General features: G+C 41.6%; 1 protein-coding gene across 1 annotated transcript in view; it reads right to left on the bottom strand.

Moving 5' to 3' along the window:
- Nucleotides 1-1345: 1345 nt before the first annotated feature.
- Nucleotides 1346-17811, bottom strand: part of ppp1r9ba (protein phosphatase 1, regulatory subunit 9Ba) — a 36643-nt gene continuing 20177 nt past the window's right edge. Inside the window, exons 6-15 of the mRNA XM_030735313.1 lie at nt 13567-13699; nt 12972-13092; nt 11834-11938; nt 11346-11481; nt 9045-9188; nt 8851-8904; nt 8479-8610; nt 8228-8325; nt 8033-8129; nt 1346-7718 (exon numbers count right to left, since the gene is read on the bottom strand). Of these exons, the coding sequence (XP_030591173.1) occupies nt 7665-7718; nt 8033-8129; nt 8228-8325; nt 8479-8610; nt 8851-8904; nt 9045-9188; nt 11346-11481; nt 11834-11938; nt 12972-13092; nt 13567-13699 (1074 nt within the window). The 3' untranslated portion in view covers nt 1346-7664. The remainder of the gene's footprint in view (nt 7719-8032; nt 8130-8227; nt 8326-8478; nt 8611-8850; nt 8905-9044; nt 9189-11345; nt 11482-11833; nt 11939-12971; nt 13093-13566; nt 13700-17811) is intronic.

The following is a 17811-nucleotide window of genomic DNA, read 5'->3' as shown; positions in this document are numbered from 1 at the left end:
TGTCCAAGATCCAAACTGTGGCTAAAACAGGAAAAGTACCTTTTTCTGACTAGCAAAACTTGACTGAAGCAGGTCTTTGTCACGTTATCAGATACTCCCAAAATGTTTTGTATTTATTTTCTGGACTTAATATGAATAAAGATAACCTATGAAAGGAAAGTGTCTCTGCTCTGTGGTGGTTTGTTGCTTCATAACTGGGAGCATGTTTCCTTGCAAGCACCATGAAAGGCTGTTTGCACACTAATGTACTATTATTAATGTAAGTTCTATTACTCAGTTTCCATCTTAGTGGAATGGATGAACTATAAAGTATGAGCTCAGGCAACTATACACAATCACCATTCAGTGGGAGACATCACTGTGGCTATGGTTTGTGAAGCTCTTGAGGTTTTTTTTTTTTTATTTTTTTAAAATAAATCCTTTGCGATCTTGGTGTTTTTTAAACTGGACAGGACTCCCACGTTGTCCCATCGTCTCACATTTCTATACAACTGTCATTTTACAACTAGAGCCATTGCCCCCTGCTGGCCACTACAAAGAATGCATGTTTAAGGGGGTTGAACATGTCAGCTTCACTTTTTTAGATGCCATGGTACCATCCCTCTTTCTATATGTGAGCTGTAGCTAACAAGCTCCAACCGGCTCCATCTCTAAGTTGCTGCTAAGGTCACTATTAACGATCTGTTATTATAAATGAACCATATAGAAACATGGCCATAGTTTCAAATGATGAGATCACATGCAGGTAAAATACAGGGAATCCCTGTAAGCTAAAAGCTCAGACTTCAGACTGCTCTAAACACTTTCTGGTGGGATTTTCCACGTTGTTATAATCCCACTAACAGCTGACTGTGGAATATTTAGTAGTGAGGAAATTTCACAACTGATCTTATTGTACATGTGGTATACTATCACGATACCACGCTGGAATTCATTGAGCTCCTGAGAGTGACCCATTCTTTCACTAATGTTTGCATGCCTAGGTGCTTGGCTTATACACCTGTGGACATGGAAGTGACTGGAACACCTGAGTTCAGTGATTTGGATGGGTCAGTGAATACGGTTATGGCTCACAGCTCTAGCTTTGAGCATAGCAGCCCCACCCATCTGCAGTTCAAATCCTCTGTTAGTGAGAGTCAGCCAATCAGAAGAAAGATGGCTTAAAGGGAGCAGGAAGTCTGTTTAAAGCAGAACATGAACTGAGAGGTTTCACTGAGGCCACTGTACTGCTCGTCTTCCTCCTCCAAGACTCTGAAAGAGCAGTTATTGTGAAGTAAGAGTCTGTATGCACACTTCAAACATAAGCGAATAGTGGAATATGGAGTTGAATAAAATGCTGCCATTTTTTTTTTGTCATATTTTATCTTTATTAATGCTGACAGACAGGTATTGGTTTAGACAAACATGGTGGCATCAACGGAAGAACAGAACCAGGCAGAGAAGGAAATTGTTTCAGACCCGAGAGGCACTCAGGGGTCTGCTCACACACTGTCAGATTGTCCCGCTCGTATTATTTGGCACCGCACCTCTGTTTGCCTTTCAAACCGCATGACAGCCCTCTCCAATTTCAAGCCGAGGGTTAATATCTTTGAAAGCAACGGACCGAACTGCTCCAAAGTGCGGTGAATTTTGGCTCTTGCAACATATTAGAAGAATGCAAATGAGAAAATTCCAACAAAAAAAAAAATAAAAAATGTAACACATTACAAAGATTCTCATAGCGCTTTTGTTTCTTGTAATTTTAAACCTTTTTTGCAACGTTTGATTCCAGTTTCTTAAAAGTTGCTGTGTGACACATGTGATGTGCGCACCAGATTGTATCTGCTCCACATAACAAGCATCTGTTCTTCTAGTTCTACAGAGTCTGGGTGCAAAAAAAAAAGTGTGCCAGTGATTACAGGACAAAACATGCTTTTAAGCTTCCCACCTTGAGCATCAAAAACGGTCATTGTGTGAACAAAATCGGAAGCATCTTGACTTTTGGGTCCTAGCACTTCAGTGCAATTTGGACTCTGAGGCTCATCAACGCAGGGCAATTCAAAGGCAGGGATAATAGGAAGCACGTGTGCAAAAATCCATCCGTCCGTTTTGTACGACTTCACCAGATCTGAACTGCAGAGTCAGCAGTTCAAGCAAAGTTACCTAGACCTCCCTCTCTCAGCCACCTCCTTCAGGAGGGTCACTGAAGTATCCCAAGAGATGCACTCTCTCCAATGCATCCCAGGTCTGCCCCAGGGCCTCCTCCCAGCAGGACATGCCTGAAACACCTCACCTTGGAGGCATCTAGGTCAGATACCCTATCCACCTCAACTGGCTCTTTTTGATGTGAAGGAGCAGCGGATCTACTCAGAGCCCCTCCCAAATGACCAAGCTCCTCACCCTATCTCTAAGGGGAGACTAGACACCCATCAGAGGAAGCTCATTTCTGATGCTTGTATCTGCCATCTCATTCTTTAGGTCACTGGCCACAGACTGAGGTCATAGGCAGGTGGGTGGGGGGCAATGATCAACCAGTTAAATTGGCATTTTGCCTCCACGTTCAGCTCTCTCTTCGCAAGCATAATTTGGTGCATCATCTGCATTGCCGCAGACCCTGCACCGACCCGTCTCTAAAATCTCTGGCTCCTCTCTTCCGCAGTCGTGAACAAGAACCGGAGATACCCGTACTCCCCTTGGGCACTCCACCCTTTTCCGGCTGACAACCATCAGATTTGGAGGTGCCAATTCTCATCTCAGCTGCAAATCACACCATTGTAAGCTAGAGGTCACCAGTCGATAAAGCCTAAAAGACCACATCATTCGTATAGAGCAAAGAAATTATCCCAACGCCACCAAAGCCTTTAAAGCCCCTCGGCTACATCTAGAATTTTGAAGGGCAGCCCTGGCGAAGTGTCTGACTTTTGCAAACAAATATTATAATTTTGACTAGCCTGAGTGAATGCTGTGAAGGACCCAATGAGCAGTTTCTTGCAGTGAACATTCCCACTGGTGTACTAAATGTGTGTGACAACAGCAATACATTCACTCACTGGCACACTGACATGCCTTTGGATAGATATGTATTCGCTTAGTGAGGCATGCACTGAAAAAGTGAATGTTTAAAAAAAAAAACAACAATCAATCAGTTACGACTCCTTGAACTGTACAAAGTGGTTGGACAACAGGCACTATCCTTAACCTTTAAGCAAGGCACTGAACCCTCTAAACGTCAGAGGCCGCCTGTTGGAAAAATATGAAGTGGGGGAAAACAATGAGCTTACCTAAAATATTAAGAATGTGGCAATGTGTCTACAGTCTGTAACATGGCGTACAGCTACAATCAGTCAGTATTATGGCAGTTTGTCTGTAATCTCTGGCACATCCTTTAAACCTATGACAGGCTCATTTTGTTTTTCCAATGCAGACACCGAAGATGGGCGGGCGTGATGGGTACAACAACTGACAGTCAGCTACAGTTAGCAAACACGTGAAGGCTTTGTAGAGGCAAAAAGCAGCATGTTAACTTATAGGTCATAAAAAGGCAAGCTGATCACTTCCTGTGTTTAGACGTTTTTAAACCCAAAGTGACCAGGGTTTTAACTGGTGATGCGACAGCTTTTGTACAGCTCACATTGTTTCAACATAGAGATGAAACTGTAATAAAAAATACTTAAGAAATAAAAAATACTCAAGTGAGTTGCTTATGGCTGATTTTCATTCCTTTAAAAATGCTCTTTCACTCCTGTTCCCATCCATTAAGACAACACTTTAAAACATACTGCAGGTGTGGAACAAATACTTGGTGTCTTTAAAACAAAAGAAAGAAAGAAAACCCAACCATACACTGAGTTTGGAGTCGTTCCTCCGTGTTCATCAGCCAAACAGTTGTACAAACATAAAAATAATTGCCAGGTGGTTAAATGTCCTCATATTCCTGTTTGCGTCTAAATCCCTCAACAGTTCTTGAACAGAGAAGTGTAGAAAAACATGAAAAATTTGCTCCCGTGTCTCACTAGATATCTGTTAATGCAAATACTGTAGGTCACAGGTGGAGCACAGATTCAGATCAGCTCCAACTGAGTGGGTGTGAAGAACGAAGCCAGGCTGAGGCCGAAGGCAGGGGCAGTTTGGTCCAAGCAAAACAGGCGTTTTTTTTTTTCCTATTCTTTTTTTTTTAAAGCAAATACCTCAAGAAAACATGCTTCTACCTAGCAATTGGTAAGCTTGGAAGTGCAGCATTTCATTTTCAAGCAGAGCAGCTTCATCTGAGTGGTCATGATTTGTCAAAATTATTTTGGGTTTGAAAGAAACTATTTTTTTTAATGTAGCCATGCTATAAGCTCAGTAAGGTAATACTCAGGCACAGCAGTGCTTTGAGAGAAATGCTAACACTGGCATGTGAACATGATCGCAGTCCCCCCAACAGGTTAACGGTTTGCCATGTTCGCAAAATGAATCCAACATGTTAACATGCTGTCATTAGCAACCTAAGTATTTGATGAATTTAAATTTATAATCTGCTGCTGGCGCCTGATTATAAATCGGTACACTTCCTCTGAGTGCTGTGAATATCTGTACAATGGGTTTGAAGATAATAAGAACAAAGTCATAGATCAAAAAGAGACCATCCCCAGACCCAGGGCGCTAGCGTGGCTAAAACAAAATTTGTTTTTTGGGGAATAGCTAGAGAGGTTGGTTTTGACTTGTCAACTACAAAAACGGCTCCATTTATTGTGAGTTAAGCTTAAGTAGGCTAATTAGATCTCTGGATTGTACTCCACTTGTGGTATTTTCAAGTAACGTGACCTAATCAGAGCTTGCCAGCAAGCTCTATTGTCTTGATTAACACGTGAGCTGGTTAATAACAACTACTGCGGTGAATGACAGCAGCAACATACAGAATCTGCCTGTTCCTCGTGTCCAGAGCGCCATTTTTTCCATTCACATACATTCAAATCTCATATTTGGAACATTAAACAGTCCTCATCATAATGTTCACATTATCTTTAGAAACATATCGAGCGTACTGTAACCACAGTGTGACGGGTTCAATCCGTAGCCAATTATTCTGATCTCAGCAAATCAAGCTTAACCGTAACTCTGTAAATCTTAAAACACTGATCTGACCAAAGATGAGTTTAGGAAAAAAAAAAATCATATTCTGAGTCGATGACGTTGACACATTGGTTATTGAATTCCTGAAGAATCACCTGACCTTTAATGGCTATAACAACACTTTTAAATTCAACCAATATTTGGACTATGTCAGGCATGTATCACTAACTTAAATTCATTTTCTACAGGTATAATACTGGCATTGGGACCCTCTACTTTTCTCCTAATGTAAGATATGTGGAGTGTGTTTACATGCACACAGTTTTGTGAATAACGCTGTTGCTCATATCCTTGTGAAGGTCTTGTTACTCAAACACTTCTTAATGGCTAAGCTATCCGGGGACAGCGGCAGGCTTCATGATGGTTGTAGTTTTTGATTTTGGGAAGCTAAATTAGCATACTGATAGCTAAAAACTTTTACCGCCAACTTACAGGCTAATAAGCTAACCGAGAGGCCCAAAATAATTTTGGTCTAGTGACATTTGACTAGTCAATATATAATGTTCAAACCAAGATAACTACATTTACAGACATTAAAATTACTTCAGAAAGTGATTTTTAGCTGTTATATTTTCAAATTATTTTTTTAATGTTCGCAAAAATAAAAGAGAATTCAAATGTCCCGTGTTTCACTGTGCTCTCTTCAAGTAATGTAGTCAGTTTATGTTCTGAACATGTAAGTCAGTCAAGAAAAAGCGGAGTCATTTTTAATTCAACATAAGGTTATCAGTGGCGGTTTTCAGATAATTTTTATACTCGCTAGTGTACAGAAGAGGATTTAGGGCCACTGAAAAAATATTTTTGGGTCATGAGAATCTTGAAATTAAAGTCAGAATTATGAAATTAAACTTGGGACTTTAAGAAAAAGTCTTTTTTTCACAGTTCAGGAAAAAAAAAATCTGATATTAAAATCAGACTCTTTTCCCCCTCAGAATTCTGTAAAAATAATAAAAAATTTTGTTCCCAGTGGTCCTAATCCTCTCCTGTACTAATGAACTAATAAAAAGTGGTGATTTAAGTGTTACAGTCAGGTATATAATTGTTTGCAAAAACTTAATTCCAGTATTACTGTGCAATAAAGGGACATTACTATTAGGGGTGGACATTGGCTGCAATAGTAATAGTTAACTGCCATCAAAAACTTTCCTTAATAATTGGACTTACAATTTCTTTTGGGACATGTAAATCTACATTTGTGACTTCTCTAATCTTAGTTTAGTTTGGCACCTACGATTTTAACAAGTCGGCCAGTCAGTTTCTATCTACAGCCCAACCCTGCCTCTAAGAGATGTTTGCTAAACAGATGTTTCAATATGCGTGGCGCGAGCTAAGAGAAGCTTTCTGAATCCAGAAAGGAATCCTTTCCAATACGCAAGAATATAGTGCGTGACTGACCTGAAAATCAGGTTTGTGTGCATGTAAACCCACAGGTTATATAGTAAACACCAACAGATATACACCATTAGAAGCTCTACAAGCACAAATTAGACTATTCACACCCTGTTTGCCATTGATGTCGATAGAAAAGAGATGAAACAGACTGAGGACTACCGAACCGTTCCCTCCACAGTAAGGCGCCATCATTCGCTGATCGCACAGCCTTACTCTTAGATTCCAGATCCACCTAAATGCTTAAGCCACTTAAACACTTTTAAATAAATGTATAGAATATATACAAACATTACGCCACATAGTTCAGACCTGAAATGCACACTCCTTCCTTTACTTATTCCACCGCTTTGCAGGATTATGGTAGAAAAGAGAAAGCAAAAAGCTGGGGTCTCAGGGGGCATCTGTAATCTCACAGGTTTGATCAGAAATTCGGAGCCCATCTTTGTTTCATAGTTTTTATTACTTTACTAATGGCGGTAAGGTGGAAATTTGCTTTTCAGAGTTTTGTTGCGCATTACCACCAAGGTTCCACGTTTCAACAGGCATGGTGTCTCTAAAAATACGGTTACCACTTCTCCTGGTAGTTCCAGATTAAAACGAGCACTGCCACAGTACGGAGAACACGCTCGTCCTCTTCTTAAGGATCCAAAAAAAAAAAAAAAGAGATAAAAGGGATGATTCAACAATCACGTAGTCCAAAAGTTATAGAACAGCAATCCTTTGTCCCCTCTTGCTTGTTCTGTTTTGTTCTGCTTCATTCCCTCTGTCACTCTATAAAGCACTTTGTGACGAGCCTGGTTATTAAAAGCGCTTTTTTTTTTTTAATGAATTATTAATAGAACCTGGGTAAGATGCTCCACGAAATGAGTTGTTGAATATGGTTTCTGTGTTGATTGCCAAGCCAGTTGCCAGGAAGACACATAAGGAGGATTCTGGATATGACAGGAGGTGCATTCTGGGATTGTTGCTGACTGACGGAGCACTAAGCCACTGGCAGATGTCACACGAGAGGTTGCTTCTTTCCTCTCTTTCTTGTACTTACTCTAATTTTTCCCCTCCCCTCCGCTACCGTTGCAGTGAATGGTTGATTGGAATAAATTACAGCCCCGCCCCCATCGGGATGAAGGCGGAGCTCCTCCTCTTTCAGTCACAGACAGGAGGTGGGAAGTAGCAGCAGTCTAGGAGGGTTTGGGGGTCTTCAAGGCATCCACTTTGGTCTCCAAGTCTGTAATCTGTGGAAACCATAGTTGATGATAACTTAAATCCATTTAATAGTTGCTTTCTATATGAAATGTACTAGATGTACTTAATATACTAAAACATTATGAACATGGACCTAAACATTGGTGATGGACTGACACCATAATTTGTGTGCCCCAGTGAACTATGACAGCGGCCTGGCACTAGAGCAGGGCCCTGGCTGTGACTCCCCTAAAGGGAATGCAGGCCTTGTTATTAGTGTCCCCTTTGCTTTTCCTGCTCTGAAAAGGTTCTCTCACCTGCGTCACTTGTGATAATGTGACATTCAGGTGAGTCTACTGCATACCTTTTCCTGCAGGTTGTCGGTCTCCTCTTTGTGTGTTGCCTCGGTCTCTTCTTGTGCCCGACGCTGAGCCGTCTCTTTCTTCAGGTACTCGATCTCCCTAAAATGTGCACGCACACACACACACACACACACACACATTGAAGCGCTGATGTCTTTTACTCCCTTCACCTTTTTATTTTGTCCCTCCATCCTTACTTCTGCTGGTATTCTTTAATCAGACGCTTGGCTTTGCTGTATTTCCTCTCCAGGGTTTGGTACTGAGCCTGAGTTTCCTTCAAATGTTCATCCACAGCCTGAAAAGACACATGCTCGCTGTGAGTAAATGACAACAAAACTAGTTTTTGGGATGACAGTGAGCTCATCGCTGAGGTGATGAGGGGCAAAAAAAACCAAACTTTATCTATTCACGCCTCTTTGATTTTAAGGTTTACCATCTGAGACATTACCTTACACAGGGACTGTGCCTCCATCCAGTAGCTCTCGAGCTTCTCCATCCTCTCTTTACTGTCCCGGATGTTTTGCTCCAACTGAGCACGCTCCATCCTCCAACGCAACTTATCCTGCTCCGCATGAGCCAGCTGGAGGTGGTGGTGGTGGTGGTGGTGGTGGTGGGGGGGGGGGGGGGGGGGGGGGGGGGGGGGGGGGGGGGGGGGGTCAGTGTGGGAGGAGAGGTGGGATGTGGGAGGCATTAAGTCATCATAGATCCAAAAAGAACTGGTGTTATGCATGTGTACGTTCTCATCTGCAGTGCAACCTGAATGTGCAGCGTGTGTGTTTTTCCCCCTGCATGTTTAGAAGTGTGTATTAAACAGGCTCACCTTCCTCTTTAGCAGCTGGATCTCTGCCTGGGTTACTGCATGCTTAATCTGGAGCTATAGACAAAGGGAGAAACAACCTGAACCAGCACGCTCTCTTTTAAGCACACTAAACCCAAGCCAGGCAAAACTGAAAAACTACGAGTGAAATAAAATAATTACATTCAACATACAAATATTTAATATCACACACGTACCTCCTTGAATTTGTGGGTTAGTTTCTCTGGGTCCAGCTCCAGAGGAGACAGCATTTCCTGGTTCTCTGCCAGATCGAAAACCTCTATAGAGTTTGGAAACATCGGACTCATCTCCTCCTCCTCGTCTGTTGCATATTCACCTGTCTGCAGGTAAACACACACACACAGAAAAATAGTGGCAATATTCTATACATATTGTAGGAGTGGGTTTTACAGGTAAGAGGTCACTGATGACTGTATCCTCAATATAGAGCTAGAGCAGCTCATTGGCATAAAGAGTATAAAAGACTGATTTAGCTCTCAGGTTTGAAAAGCGAAGCAGCACGGGGTGCTTTAAACCCTCATTCTTTTCAATAGCTACTAGAGGGCAGCTCCTGCAGTGGTGGTCCTCTGGGAGAACAGTATAGACTTTGTGACGTCATCCATTGCTTTCTGAAGTTCTGTGTTGAAGCCTCAAAATTAGACATTTGGCCTTCAGACAGAATGCAGGTTTAAGGCACTTCCACACTGACCTCGTTTTTCCAACCCAGAAGCTACGTCCATGTTTTAAACACTGTGTGGAAGACGGCCCTCGGCCCTGACCTCTGTAAACACTTCCCCGATGGGTTTATGGGCTCAGTTGTGTGTTACGGGTCATACTGAATAAAACAATAAAAGCCCAGTTTGTAAATTTTGGTCATTCCAGGAGTCAAAGAAGAATTAGAAGCTCGTGCATGTGGCTTCACAGTCAGATCCATCATCCTTTAAAATGCTTAGATGGTGATGGTGAACACGCTAACCTCAAACCTTCATAACGAAACTTTCCAAACCAGCTAACTAGCTGCTGGCAAGAGCTTCATACTCATGGCACTGGGTGGTGTTGAGAAGGCAAATAAGTGACAAACAAACAAAGTTCATTACTCATTCCAGTCATCTCTCTCTTCATAAACTGCTCTGCAATCTAATTCAGAAGAGTACCTGTCATTTAAAATGATATAAATGACAACCGGGTCAAGCACGGAGTTGCAAATTAAGTGAAAGAACCGATCTTCTCGGTGGTTTGACAGTTCAGACTCATTCTCCTGGAACAAAAACGCAGCCGGAGCATCCGTCTTCCTCTAAAAGCATTCGCACAATCGATAACGGCCTGCTGATCATTTGTCTTACTCTCCTCTTCTGCGTTACAAAGTAAATTAGCCTCACATTAGCTCACGCCCACCATGTTTTTTCCCAGCTAACAAATGCATTAACTAAAACATAGATTACTTAATACGTCACTGCTTTACATAATCACTGCACTGCATCTTCATATCTGCTTACACAAATATGAGGTAAACACTGTAAGTGACTGTATTTATTACAAGGCCGCATCAAACCAGAGCTCATGCTGCTGTCTAAATTGATATGCTCTAATAAATGCAGCTGGAGTGCTCTGTGGCTTCTCCACCGGCCTCGACTATTTTCCCCAGATGAAAACTGAACTCTTTAATTTCAGGCTACACAGCGGCGATGAGGTCTGAAAGACCACCAATTGAACTCTGTGTGTTTTCTGAGTGTTCAAAATACTTTATGTTAATTTAACGATTTCAAATCAAAACTTTTTTTTTTTTAACTCTTTTTATTGGGACAAATCACATTCTGTCCCTTGAGGAAACAGCATTGTGCCGCTACATTAATTAATGAAATTTGAGACCACAAGCTGGGAATTTAAATGATTTCTGTTGGGATACAGTTTCTCTCTCTGACCACAAGGTGGAGATGCCAGACTGAGTTGGAAATAACGTGGTAGCACACCAACACATTTTTCCATACACACACTTTGGATTTCCTGTGGCTGACAGCCACTTACAGATCACCATCAGATGGCTTGTGAAGAGCAAATTTCATGAACACAGACAGGATATCTTCGTGAAATAGTCTGAGCACGACGTTGTCCTACAAATACACACCAAGCGTTTTTGTACTCTGTGTTCACTGACTGCAAACAGCTACAGGAGGAGAACTCCTGCATATGTTTGAGCATACACTGTGTTTACGTCCCTCTCAGGCTGAGAGCGCTGCTGCTGCAGTGGGCCACGTGATTTGTGTCAAGAGCCGCCCCTAGCAGCGTGTCAACAGGAAGACCACATACAGCGCAGCACAATGAAATGTCATGGAGGGAGTTGCCTACTGAGCCATGTCTACGCCGCTGCTTGTCGAGCTATGCCGACAAGCAGCGGCGTGCACCTAGCTAAAGCCAGAATGGCAGCTGTACTTAGAAAATGATACGATTGGCTGCTTCTTTTTTCCTCCCACATGACACGCAGAGGTTTTAGCATGTACCTCTTCATCTTCATCCATGTACTGTTTGTATCTCTGCTCCATCATCTCTCTCTGCCACCTCTCCTGTTCTAGAGTCTGCTGGATCAGCTGAGCCACTTCACTCTGTTCCCCCGGCTTCTCCCGGCCAATCACAAACCTAGAAAACGTTTAAAATAAATTAATCAATAATAATAATTGAAACATTTCACAAGAACAAAACTGCATACGCTGAAACGCTCAAATGCAATTGTGAAAACTGGTCCAAAAAAAAAAAAATTCACATATAAAACGGCAAGCGTGAAAATATAAAACGCACCCATGACAAACCTCAGAGTTTCAGTACACACCAACAAAATAACCTGCAAAATATGCAATTCATACCACAAACGGGCAGCTTCCGAAATAAATAAATAAATAAAATTAAAAAATCGGAATATAACATACTAAGAGATAAAAATGAAGATAAAAATAAAGGCGTGCGTGTGTGTGTGTGTCTGTGTGAGACACACCTGACTTTGCCGGTGGTATTGCGGAGGACAGAGGCAGCAAAGCTCTGAGTAACACCAACCAGGCTGGTCCCATCAACCTCCACTATCAGGTCATTCACCTGAATCCTACAGAGATACAAAGAGAACACTGTATGCAGAGCGATGTTTGACAGTCTGAGGTGAACACACGTCTTTTTCTTTTTAGCTACATCATCCACATACAAATGTACGTATGAGCCTGTTCACGCTGATGGAGAACTCTGAAGTAATATTTTAATGCAGAAAGTACACATAATGCGGCACTTTGGATTTCAGACAACTAGACAACATTTTGCATCAGCACTGGCACCATGTAATATCCTAGTCTGTCACATTTGTGGCCTTTGCTTATTCTTCTAACAAATTTGTCACAAAAAGCTCTAAAATCTGCTGTACACCAGTGACCAGAAGATAACAGTAGTGAGCAACTAGTTTGTGAGCAGATTGGCGCAATCATCAGCTAAAGAAGCAATTAGCCAATGCGTAGGAGCCAGAAACTGCAGTTCCTCAAATGTCCACTTGAGGCAGCTACAACACTGAGTCAATACCCACAGACTCCTTTTTTTAAAATGTGAATTTTATTGCAGAAAAAAATGTTTGCACACTCTATGTAGCTAATTTTCTCCATGTCAAGTGTACAAGGTGGTAAATTTTTTTGCAAGTCACTTGTTCTAATCTTACTAAGGCTTAAAGTTGGGTACGATTGAGGGTGTGGCCACTTTAAGGAACAGATTTTCATTTATGTTTCATTTGTTCAGTTGTACATAAAGACTAACGATTCAACTGATCCGTTTCTCCACTAGGCAAATTTTGCATTAAGTCTGTTATTCACTAGCCAAAATTAGCATCACTGTGCAATATCACGAATTACAGATGACAACCTGGCTAGCCAGCCAGCGCTAGTGTTAGCTTATTATTTCCCAGTTCTACCCTGTCTCCTTTGCATGGTCATATCATTTTCTGAGAAAACAAGAAAGGAAAAAAAAAAAAAGAAAAAGAAAGTGTTGGGGCTACAAAACACAAACTACTGGGTGACATCATGGTGGTTGCTTCCAACTTTTAGATACAGCTTTTGGTCTAAACCAAACACAGGACAGGTACACACAGCTGGAGAAGGTACCTGCCGTCTCTCTGTGCAGCTCCACCCTCAGTGACCGTCTTAACAAAGATCCCCAGTTTCTCCAGGCCCATATCAGCTCCTGCACCCATACCAATGATACTGATACCGAGGCCGTCACTGTCTGAGAGACACAAACAGCAGAACCAAAATGCTGAAAATTAAAACACAGATGTGCATCTTATTGAATTTTAGCCTCATAAATATATCATTACTGTTAATTAGAATCCCTTCACATTTATTATGTTATTATCACCAATCATATTATACAGTGACAGGAAAAAAAAAACAAAGCATGTGGGATTTATCCACATTCAAGGCTATTAAATAGTCAGAATTATAGCTATTCTGCTGTGCTGAAAGCAGCCGTCACGCATGGTTGCTGGTTCAAATCCATTACCTCTAGAATTACTAGCTGCTAATTAGGCTAATCTGCGCTAAGTTTAATCCCATAAGGGGATAATGGAGCTGTTAGCAGGCAGATTGTGTATGTCCACTAACAGCAGGCTGTCACTCTTGCATGGATTTGTGTGAGTGTGTGCGGTTACATAAGAGGCTTGACTGAGTGACTCTCAGTGACTGCAAGACGTGTGCAAACCTTTCTCCAGCTCGACAGGAAACAGGTCCAACTTCTCGACCCTCTTCTCCAGCTCGTACTCAGCTGAGGCTGCCATGGGGTCAACATCATCGTTACGTCGGTCGTAGTCTTCATTAGAATAGGTGGTGAAGACCTGCACAGAGGGCAAAAGGTCCGATAGCCTCCTTAGGTTGCTGCAATTTGATTAGCTTTTAATTAACTGCTGGGCAAAAAATTTTTAACCACAGATGTACCCAGAAAGTTCCCTGAGGAGCGCCTTCGTAAAAGTCTCAGATGCTCATTCTGACTCTGAATTTTTGACGCTAACAATTTTTAACATTTTCATGTATACGTTCCAAACATCCGTCATACAAAAAATGGAAACAATTAACCTTAAACATCATCAATCACACTTTGAAAATAAAACAGTATTTTGCAAACAACTGTTTGGGGATATTTTGTTCATGTTGTTGTTCATGCTCTACACATGTACAAGGATGGCTACTTTTTTAGGTCTACCTGCTCGTTAAAGCAAATATCTAAATCAGCCTATCATGTGGCAGCAACTCAGTGCATTTAGACATGGTCAAGATGATCTGCTGAAGTTCAAACCGAGCATCAGAATGGGAAGAAGGAACTTTTTAAATGTATTTTTTGGGCATTTTTAGCCTTTACTCTCTACTATCACTGTCCAATAGACAGGAAAGTAGGGAGAGTGCACAGTAAATGGTGCAGGGCAGAGTTGAACCCAGGCCCCTGCAGCCTTTCAGCATAAGGGTTGCTTTCTCAACCAAGTGAGCAATAGTGGCACCCAAAGAAAGGTGATTTAAATGCGACACACACTGTGATAAATGCATCGGGAGCAACTCAGGGTTCAGTATTTTGCCAGTGGACGCTTTGGCATGCAGACTGGAGCAGACTGAAGCAGCCAGGGATCAAACCACCAACTTTCCAATCAGCAGATAGCCTGCTCTACTTCCTGAGCCACAGCCAAATGATGCCAAAAGTCAGAGGAGAATGGTTAGACTGTTTGGAGCTGATAGGAAGTCAACAGTAAATCAAATTACCACTTATTACCACAAAATATGCAGAAGAGGATTTATGAATGAACAACACATCAAATACTGAAGCAGAGGGGCTACAAAAGCAGAAGGCTACACTGGGTGCCACTCCTGTCAGCTAAGAACAGGAAACTCAGGCTACAACTCACACGGGCTCACCAAAAATTGGACGATAGAAGACTGGAAAACGTTGCCTGGTCTGATGAGTTTTAGCTTAGCTTGGCTTAGTGTTAAAGCCAGTGACCACATTCATATGCTGCAGTGCGGGCGGCGCGGGTTCGACTACCGGCCTGTCACCAAGTGTCTTCCCCTGTATCTTCCTCCCCATTTCCTGTCTCTCTCCACTGCTGATAAAAGCCGCTGTGGCCAAAAATGCAAAAAAAAAAAAAAAAAAAAAAAGAATTTGGCATAAACAATATGAAAGCACAGCTCCATCCTGCCTTTTATCAACAGGCTGCTCGTGGTGTAATGGTGCAGGGGATATTTTCTTGGCACACTTGGGGCTCCTTAGTACCAGCTGACCATCATTTAAAGTGCACAGCCACCGATATATTGTTGCTGAAAATGTCCATCTCTTTATGATCGTGAATCCATCTTCGGATGGCTGCTTCACATCATATCACAAAGCTCAAATCATCTCAAAGTGGTTTCTTGAACATGACAGTGAGTTCACTGCACTCAGATGGCCTCCACAGTCACCAGAGCAGCTTTGGGACGTGGTGAAACATGAGACTTAGATTTTTAGCTGACAAAATCTACAGTAACTGTGTGTCATCATGTCAATATGGACCAAAATCCTTTCCTGCACCTTGTTGAATCTACGCCACGAAGAATTAAGGCAGTTCTGAAGACCTCTTAGTTGCAAAACGATTAACAATCACCAATTAATGCTCAATAACAATCATAACAAAGAATCAACACCTTTCTAAAATGGTTGTATGCATGTATTTACTTATTACACTTATTACAATATTATACATGTACCATCATTATAAAGCAACATTAGCGTCTGCTTAAAGCTAGCAGTGAATAAGGCCTATATGCATCCTCTTCTAGCTCTGGATTCATCTTGATCAACGCCTAAGAGAAATTTAGAGCTCTCTAGCTGGAACGACAGCAAAACCGTAAAGGTGGAGGACAGAAAAACTAATGAGCTGAAGGGAACTGAGGAGCCTCATAATACATCTCTTGGCACTTTTCATAGTCCATACAGTGATTCAATCAAACGCTGTTTAATAAAAACAAAAAAAGTGCAGCTTTAGCTCTTTTTATTCTAAAGCCATAGGGTTATATACACTGTATACAGAGCAGGCCATGTAGGAGCTGTGTCTTGGTTTGACAGTTAGTATATATGTATGCTGGGGAAGTACACCTCCACATACTGTACTTCCCTTGTTTTAAACCAGTGCACTAGATCTCCACTGTACATCATCATCATGCAATACTGGAAAAGCATCCATAAATATTATCTGGAAAAAAAATCCAATTCATTGTGACTTTAGCTAAAATCTGTACACTCTCACTATACCTGTACTGTACTGTGCTCCATATATCTTTCTATTGAAGTTCATCCCAACCACCCACTGCCCTTCAACCACTCCAACCCCTCCACCGCTAAAAAAGGTCAGCAGCATCTGTCTCCCCGGTGACCATCTCTGTGATCACATGGCTTCATTTCCATGGCAACCCCAGGCTTGCCCAGCGTGATTCTGGCACTGACTTGGTTTCTGTGTGCGTGTCTGGTAGATATGCTAATGTGTGTGTGTGTGTGTGTGTGTGTGTGTGTGTGTGTGTCTGTGTGTTGGGGGGGGGGGGGGGGGGCAGTGAGAGACAGAGCTAAAGGCCTTCATGAGGAGGAGGTGCTTGTAGCAGTATTATTTACATTCCCTCGAGTGTAGGAGGTACACACACAAATACTGTGACACAAACAAGGTCAGAGGGCGGGATTGTAAAACTGTTTTCCTGTTGTCACGTTTCCTTCCTGTCAAGCAACTTTAAAGCTGCATTAATGTGTGTGTCTGTGTGTATGTGTGTCTGTGTGTGTGTGTGTATGTTCCCTTAAGATGTCAGAAACACAATCTCTACTTTTCCACAGGAAAACAAACACACCAACAAAGACCAAAAAACAACACAGGCAGAACACACACAAAAACCTTAAAGTAAATCACACCAAGTCACTGTGCTCTTAACTGAAAGGCTGCCCATTGGCTGATCTCAAAGTTGACCTGTAAAATTAGAATGGAGCCAAGAATCATACGGCAAAGTAACAACACGGATGTTAGAAAAAGTTGATTTCTACAGGAGAATGTTAACATTACAACAGGTGCCTTTAAAAAAAAAAAAAAAAAAAGCCAAAATCACCAGGAACAAGGTGCCTGCAGGCTACACTGAAGCGCCCAATATTATGCCCTAAACACAATTTGGACATTTTGAGAACAAATGGGTTCTTCTGCAGTTTACTCATGTATTAACTTAAGACTGACAGATTTGCAGGAAAAAAAAAGTCACTGATGGAAGCAGCAGAGTCTCTTATTTAGGCTACATAAAAAGGCTACATCTTATTAATCCCATAATGCTCTGTGATAGTGTCTTTAATCATTAGAATATCCTGCCTGGTAATCCTCCAAAGTTCACACCTCTACTTTGTAACGCAGGCTTAAATTTATAGTCTCAGATTTCAGTGAGATAACCCGTCATCTTGGTTATTGTTCCACAGGAAAACCACCTCCAGTGCCACAGACCGCTTTGTAACCATTTGCAGACTATTAGTACTACACAGCATTTAACTTTAGTTACACAACTATCAATTTGTAAAAATCAGTGGAACAACCCTTCAAGTCTTTATGTGTAATCAGTGTGACCAAGAGGGTCCTTATATACACTCAATATATCAACTCAAACATGAGACACAGCCTAACCCATGTTCTCAATTAAATCACTTTTAATGTATTTTAATTTAGTTAGGCTACTAATCAATATTGATTTCTCAACACAGGATCAATAAATTCAATTTTATCTCTTAAAAGAGGCAAATATATGCTGGTAGTTCATGCAAATTATAATAATGATAATAAATGCTTGGTGTCAGGCAGTGGCAGTGTGCAATATGTAATTTGTCTACTCTGCTGATTTGCCCAGCTAGCGACCTAGCTAGCATAAAAGACACGGTCTTATTATAACAGTATTCAGTTCACAGGTCATTTTA

This window comes from Archocentrus centrarchus, chromosome 8 (genome assembly GCF_007364275.1).
Source record: "Archocentrus centrarchus isolate MPI-CPG fArcCen1 chromosome 8, fArcCen1, whole genome shotgun sequence".
Taxonomy (NCBI): Eukaryota; Metazoa; Chordata; class Actinopteri; order Cichliformes; family Cichlidae; genus Archocentrus; species Archocentrus centrarchus.
The sequence above is the reverse complement of the archived record's forward strand: the minus strand, read 5'-3'. Positions and strand labels throughout refer to the sequence as shown.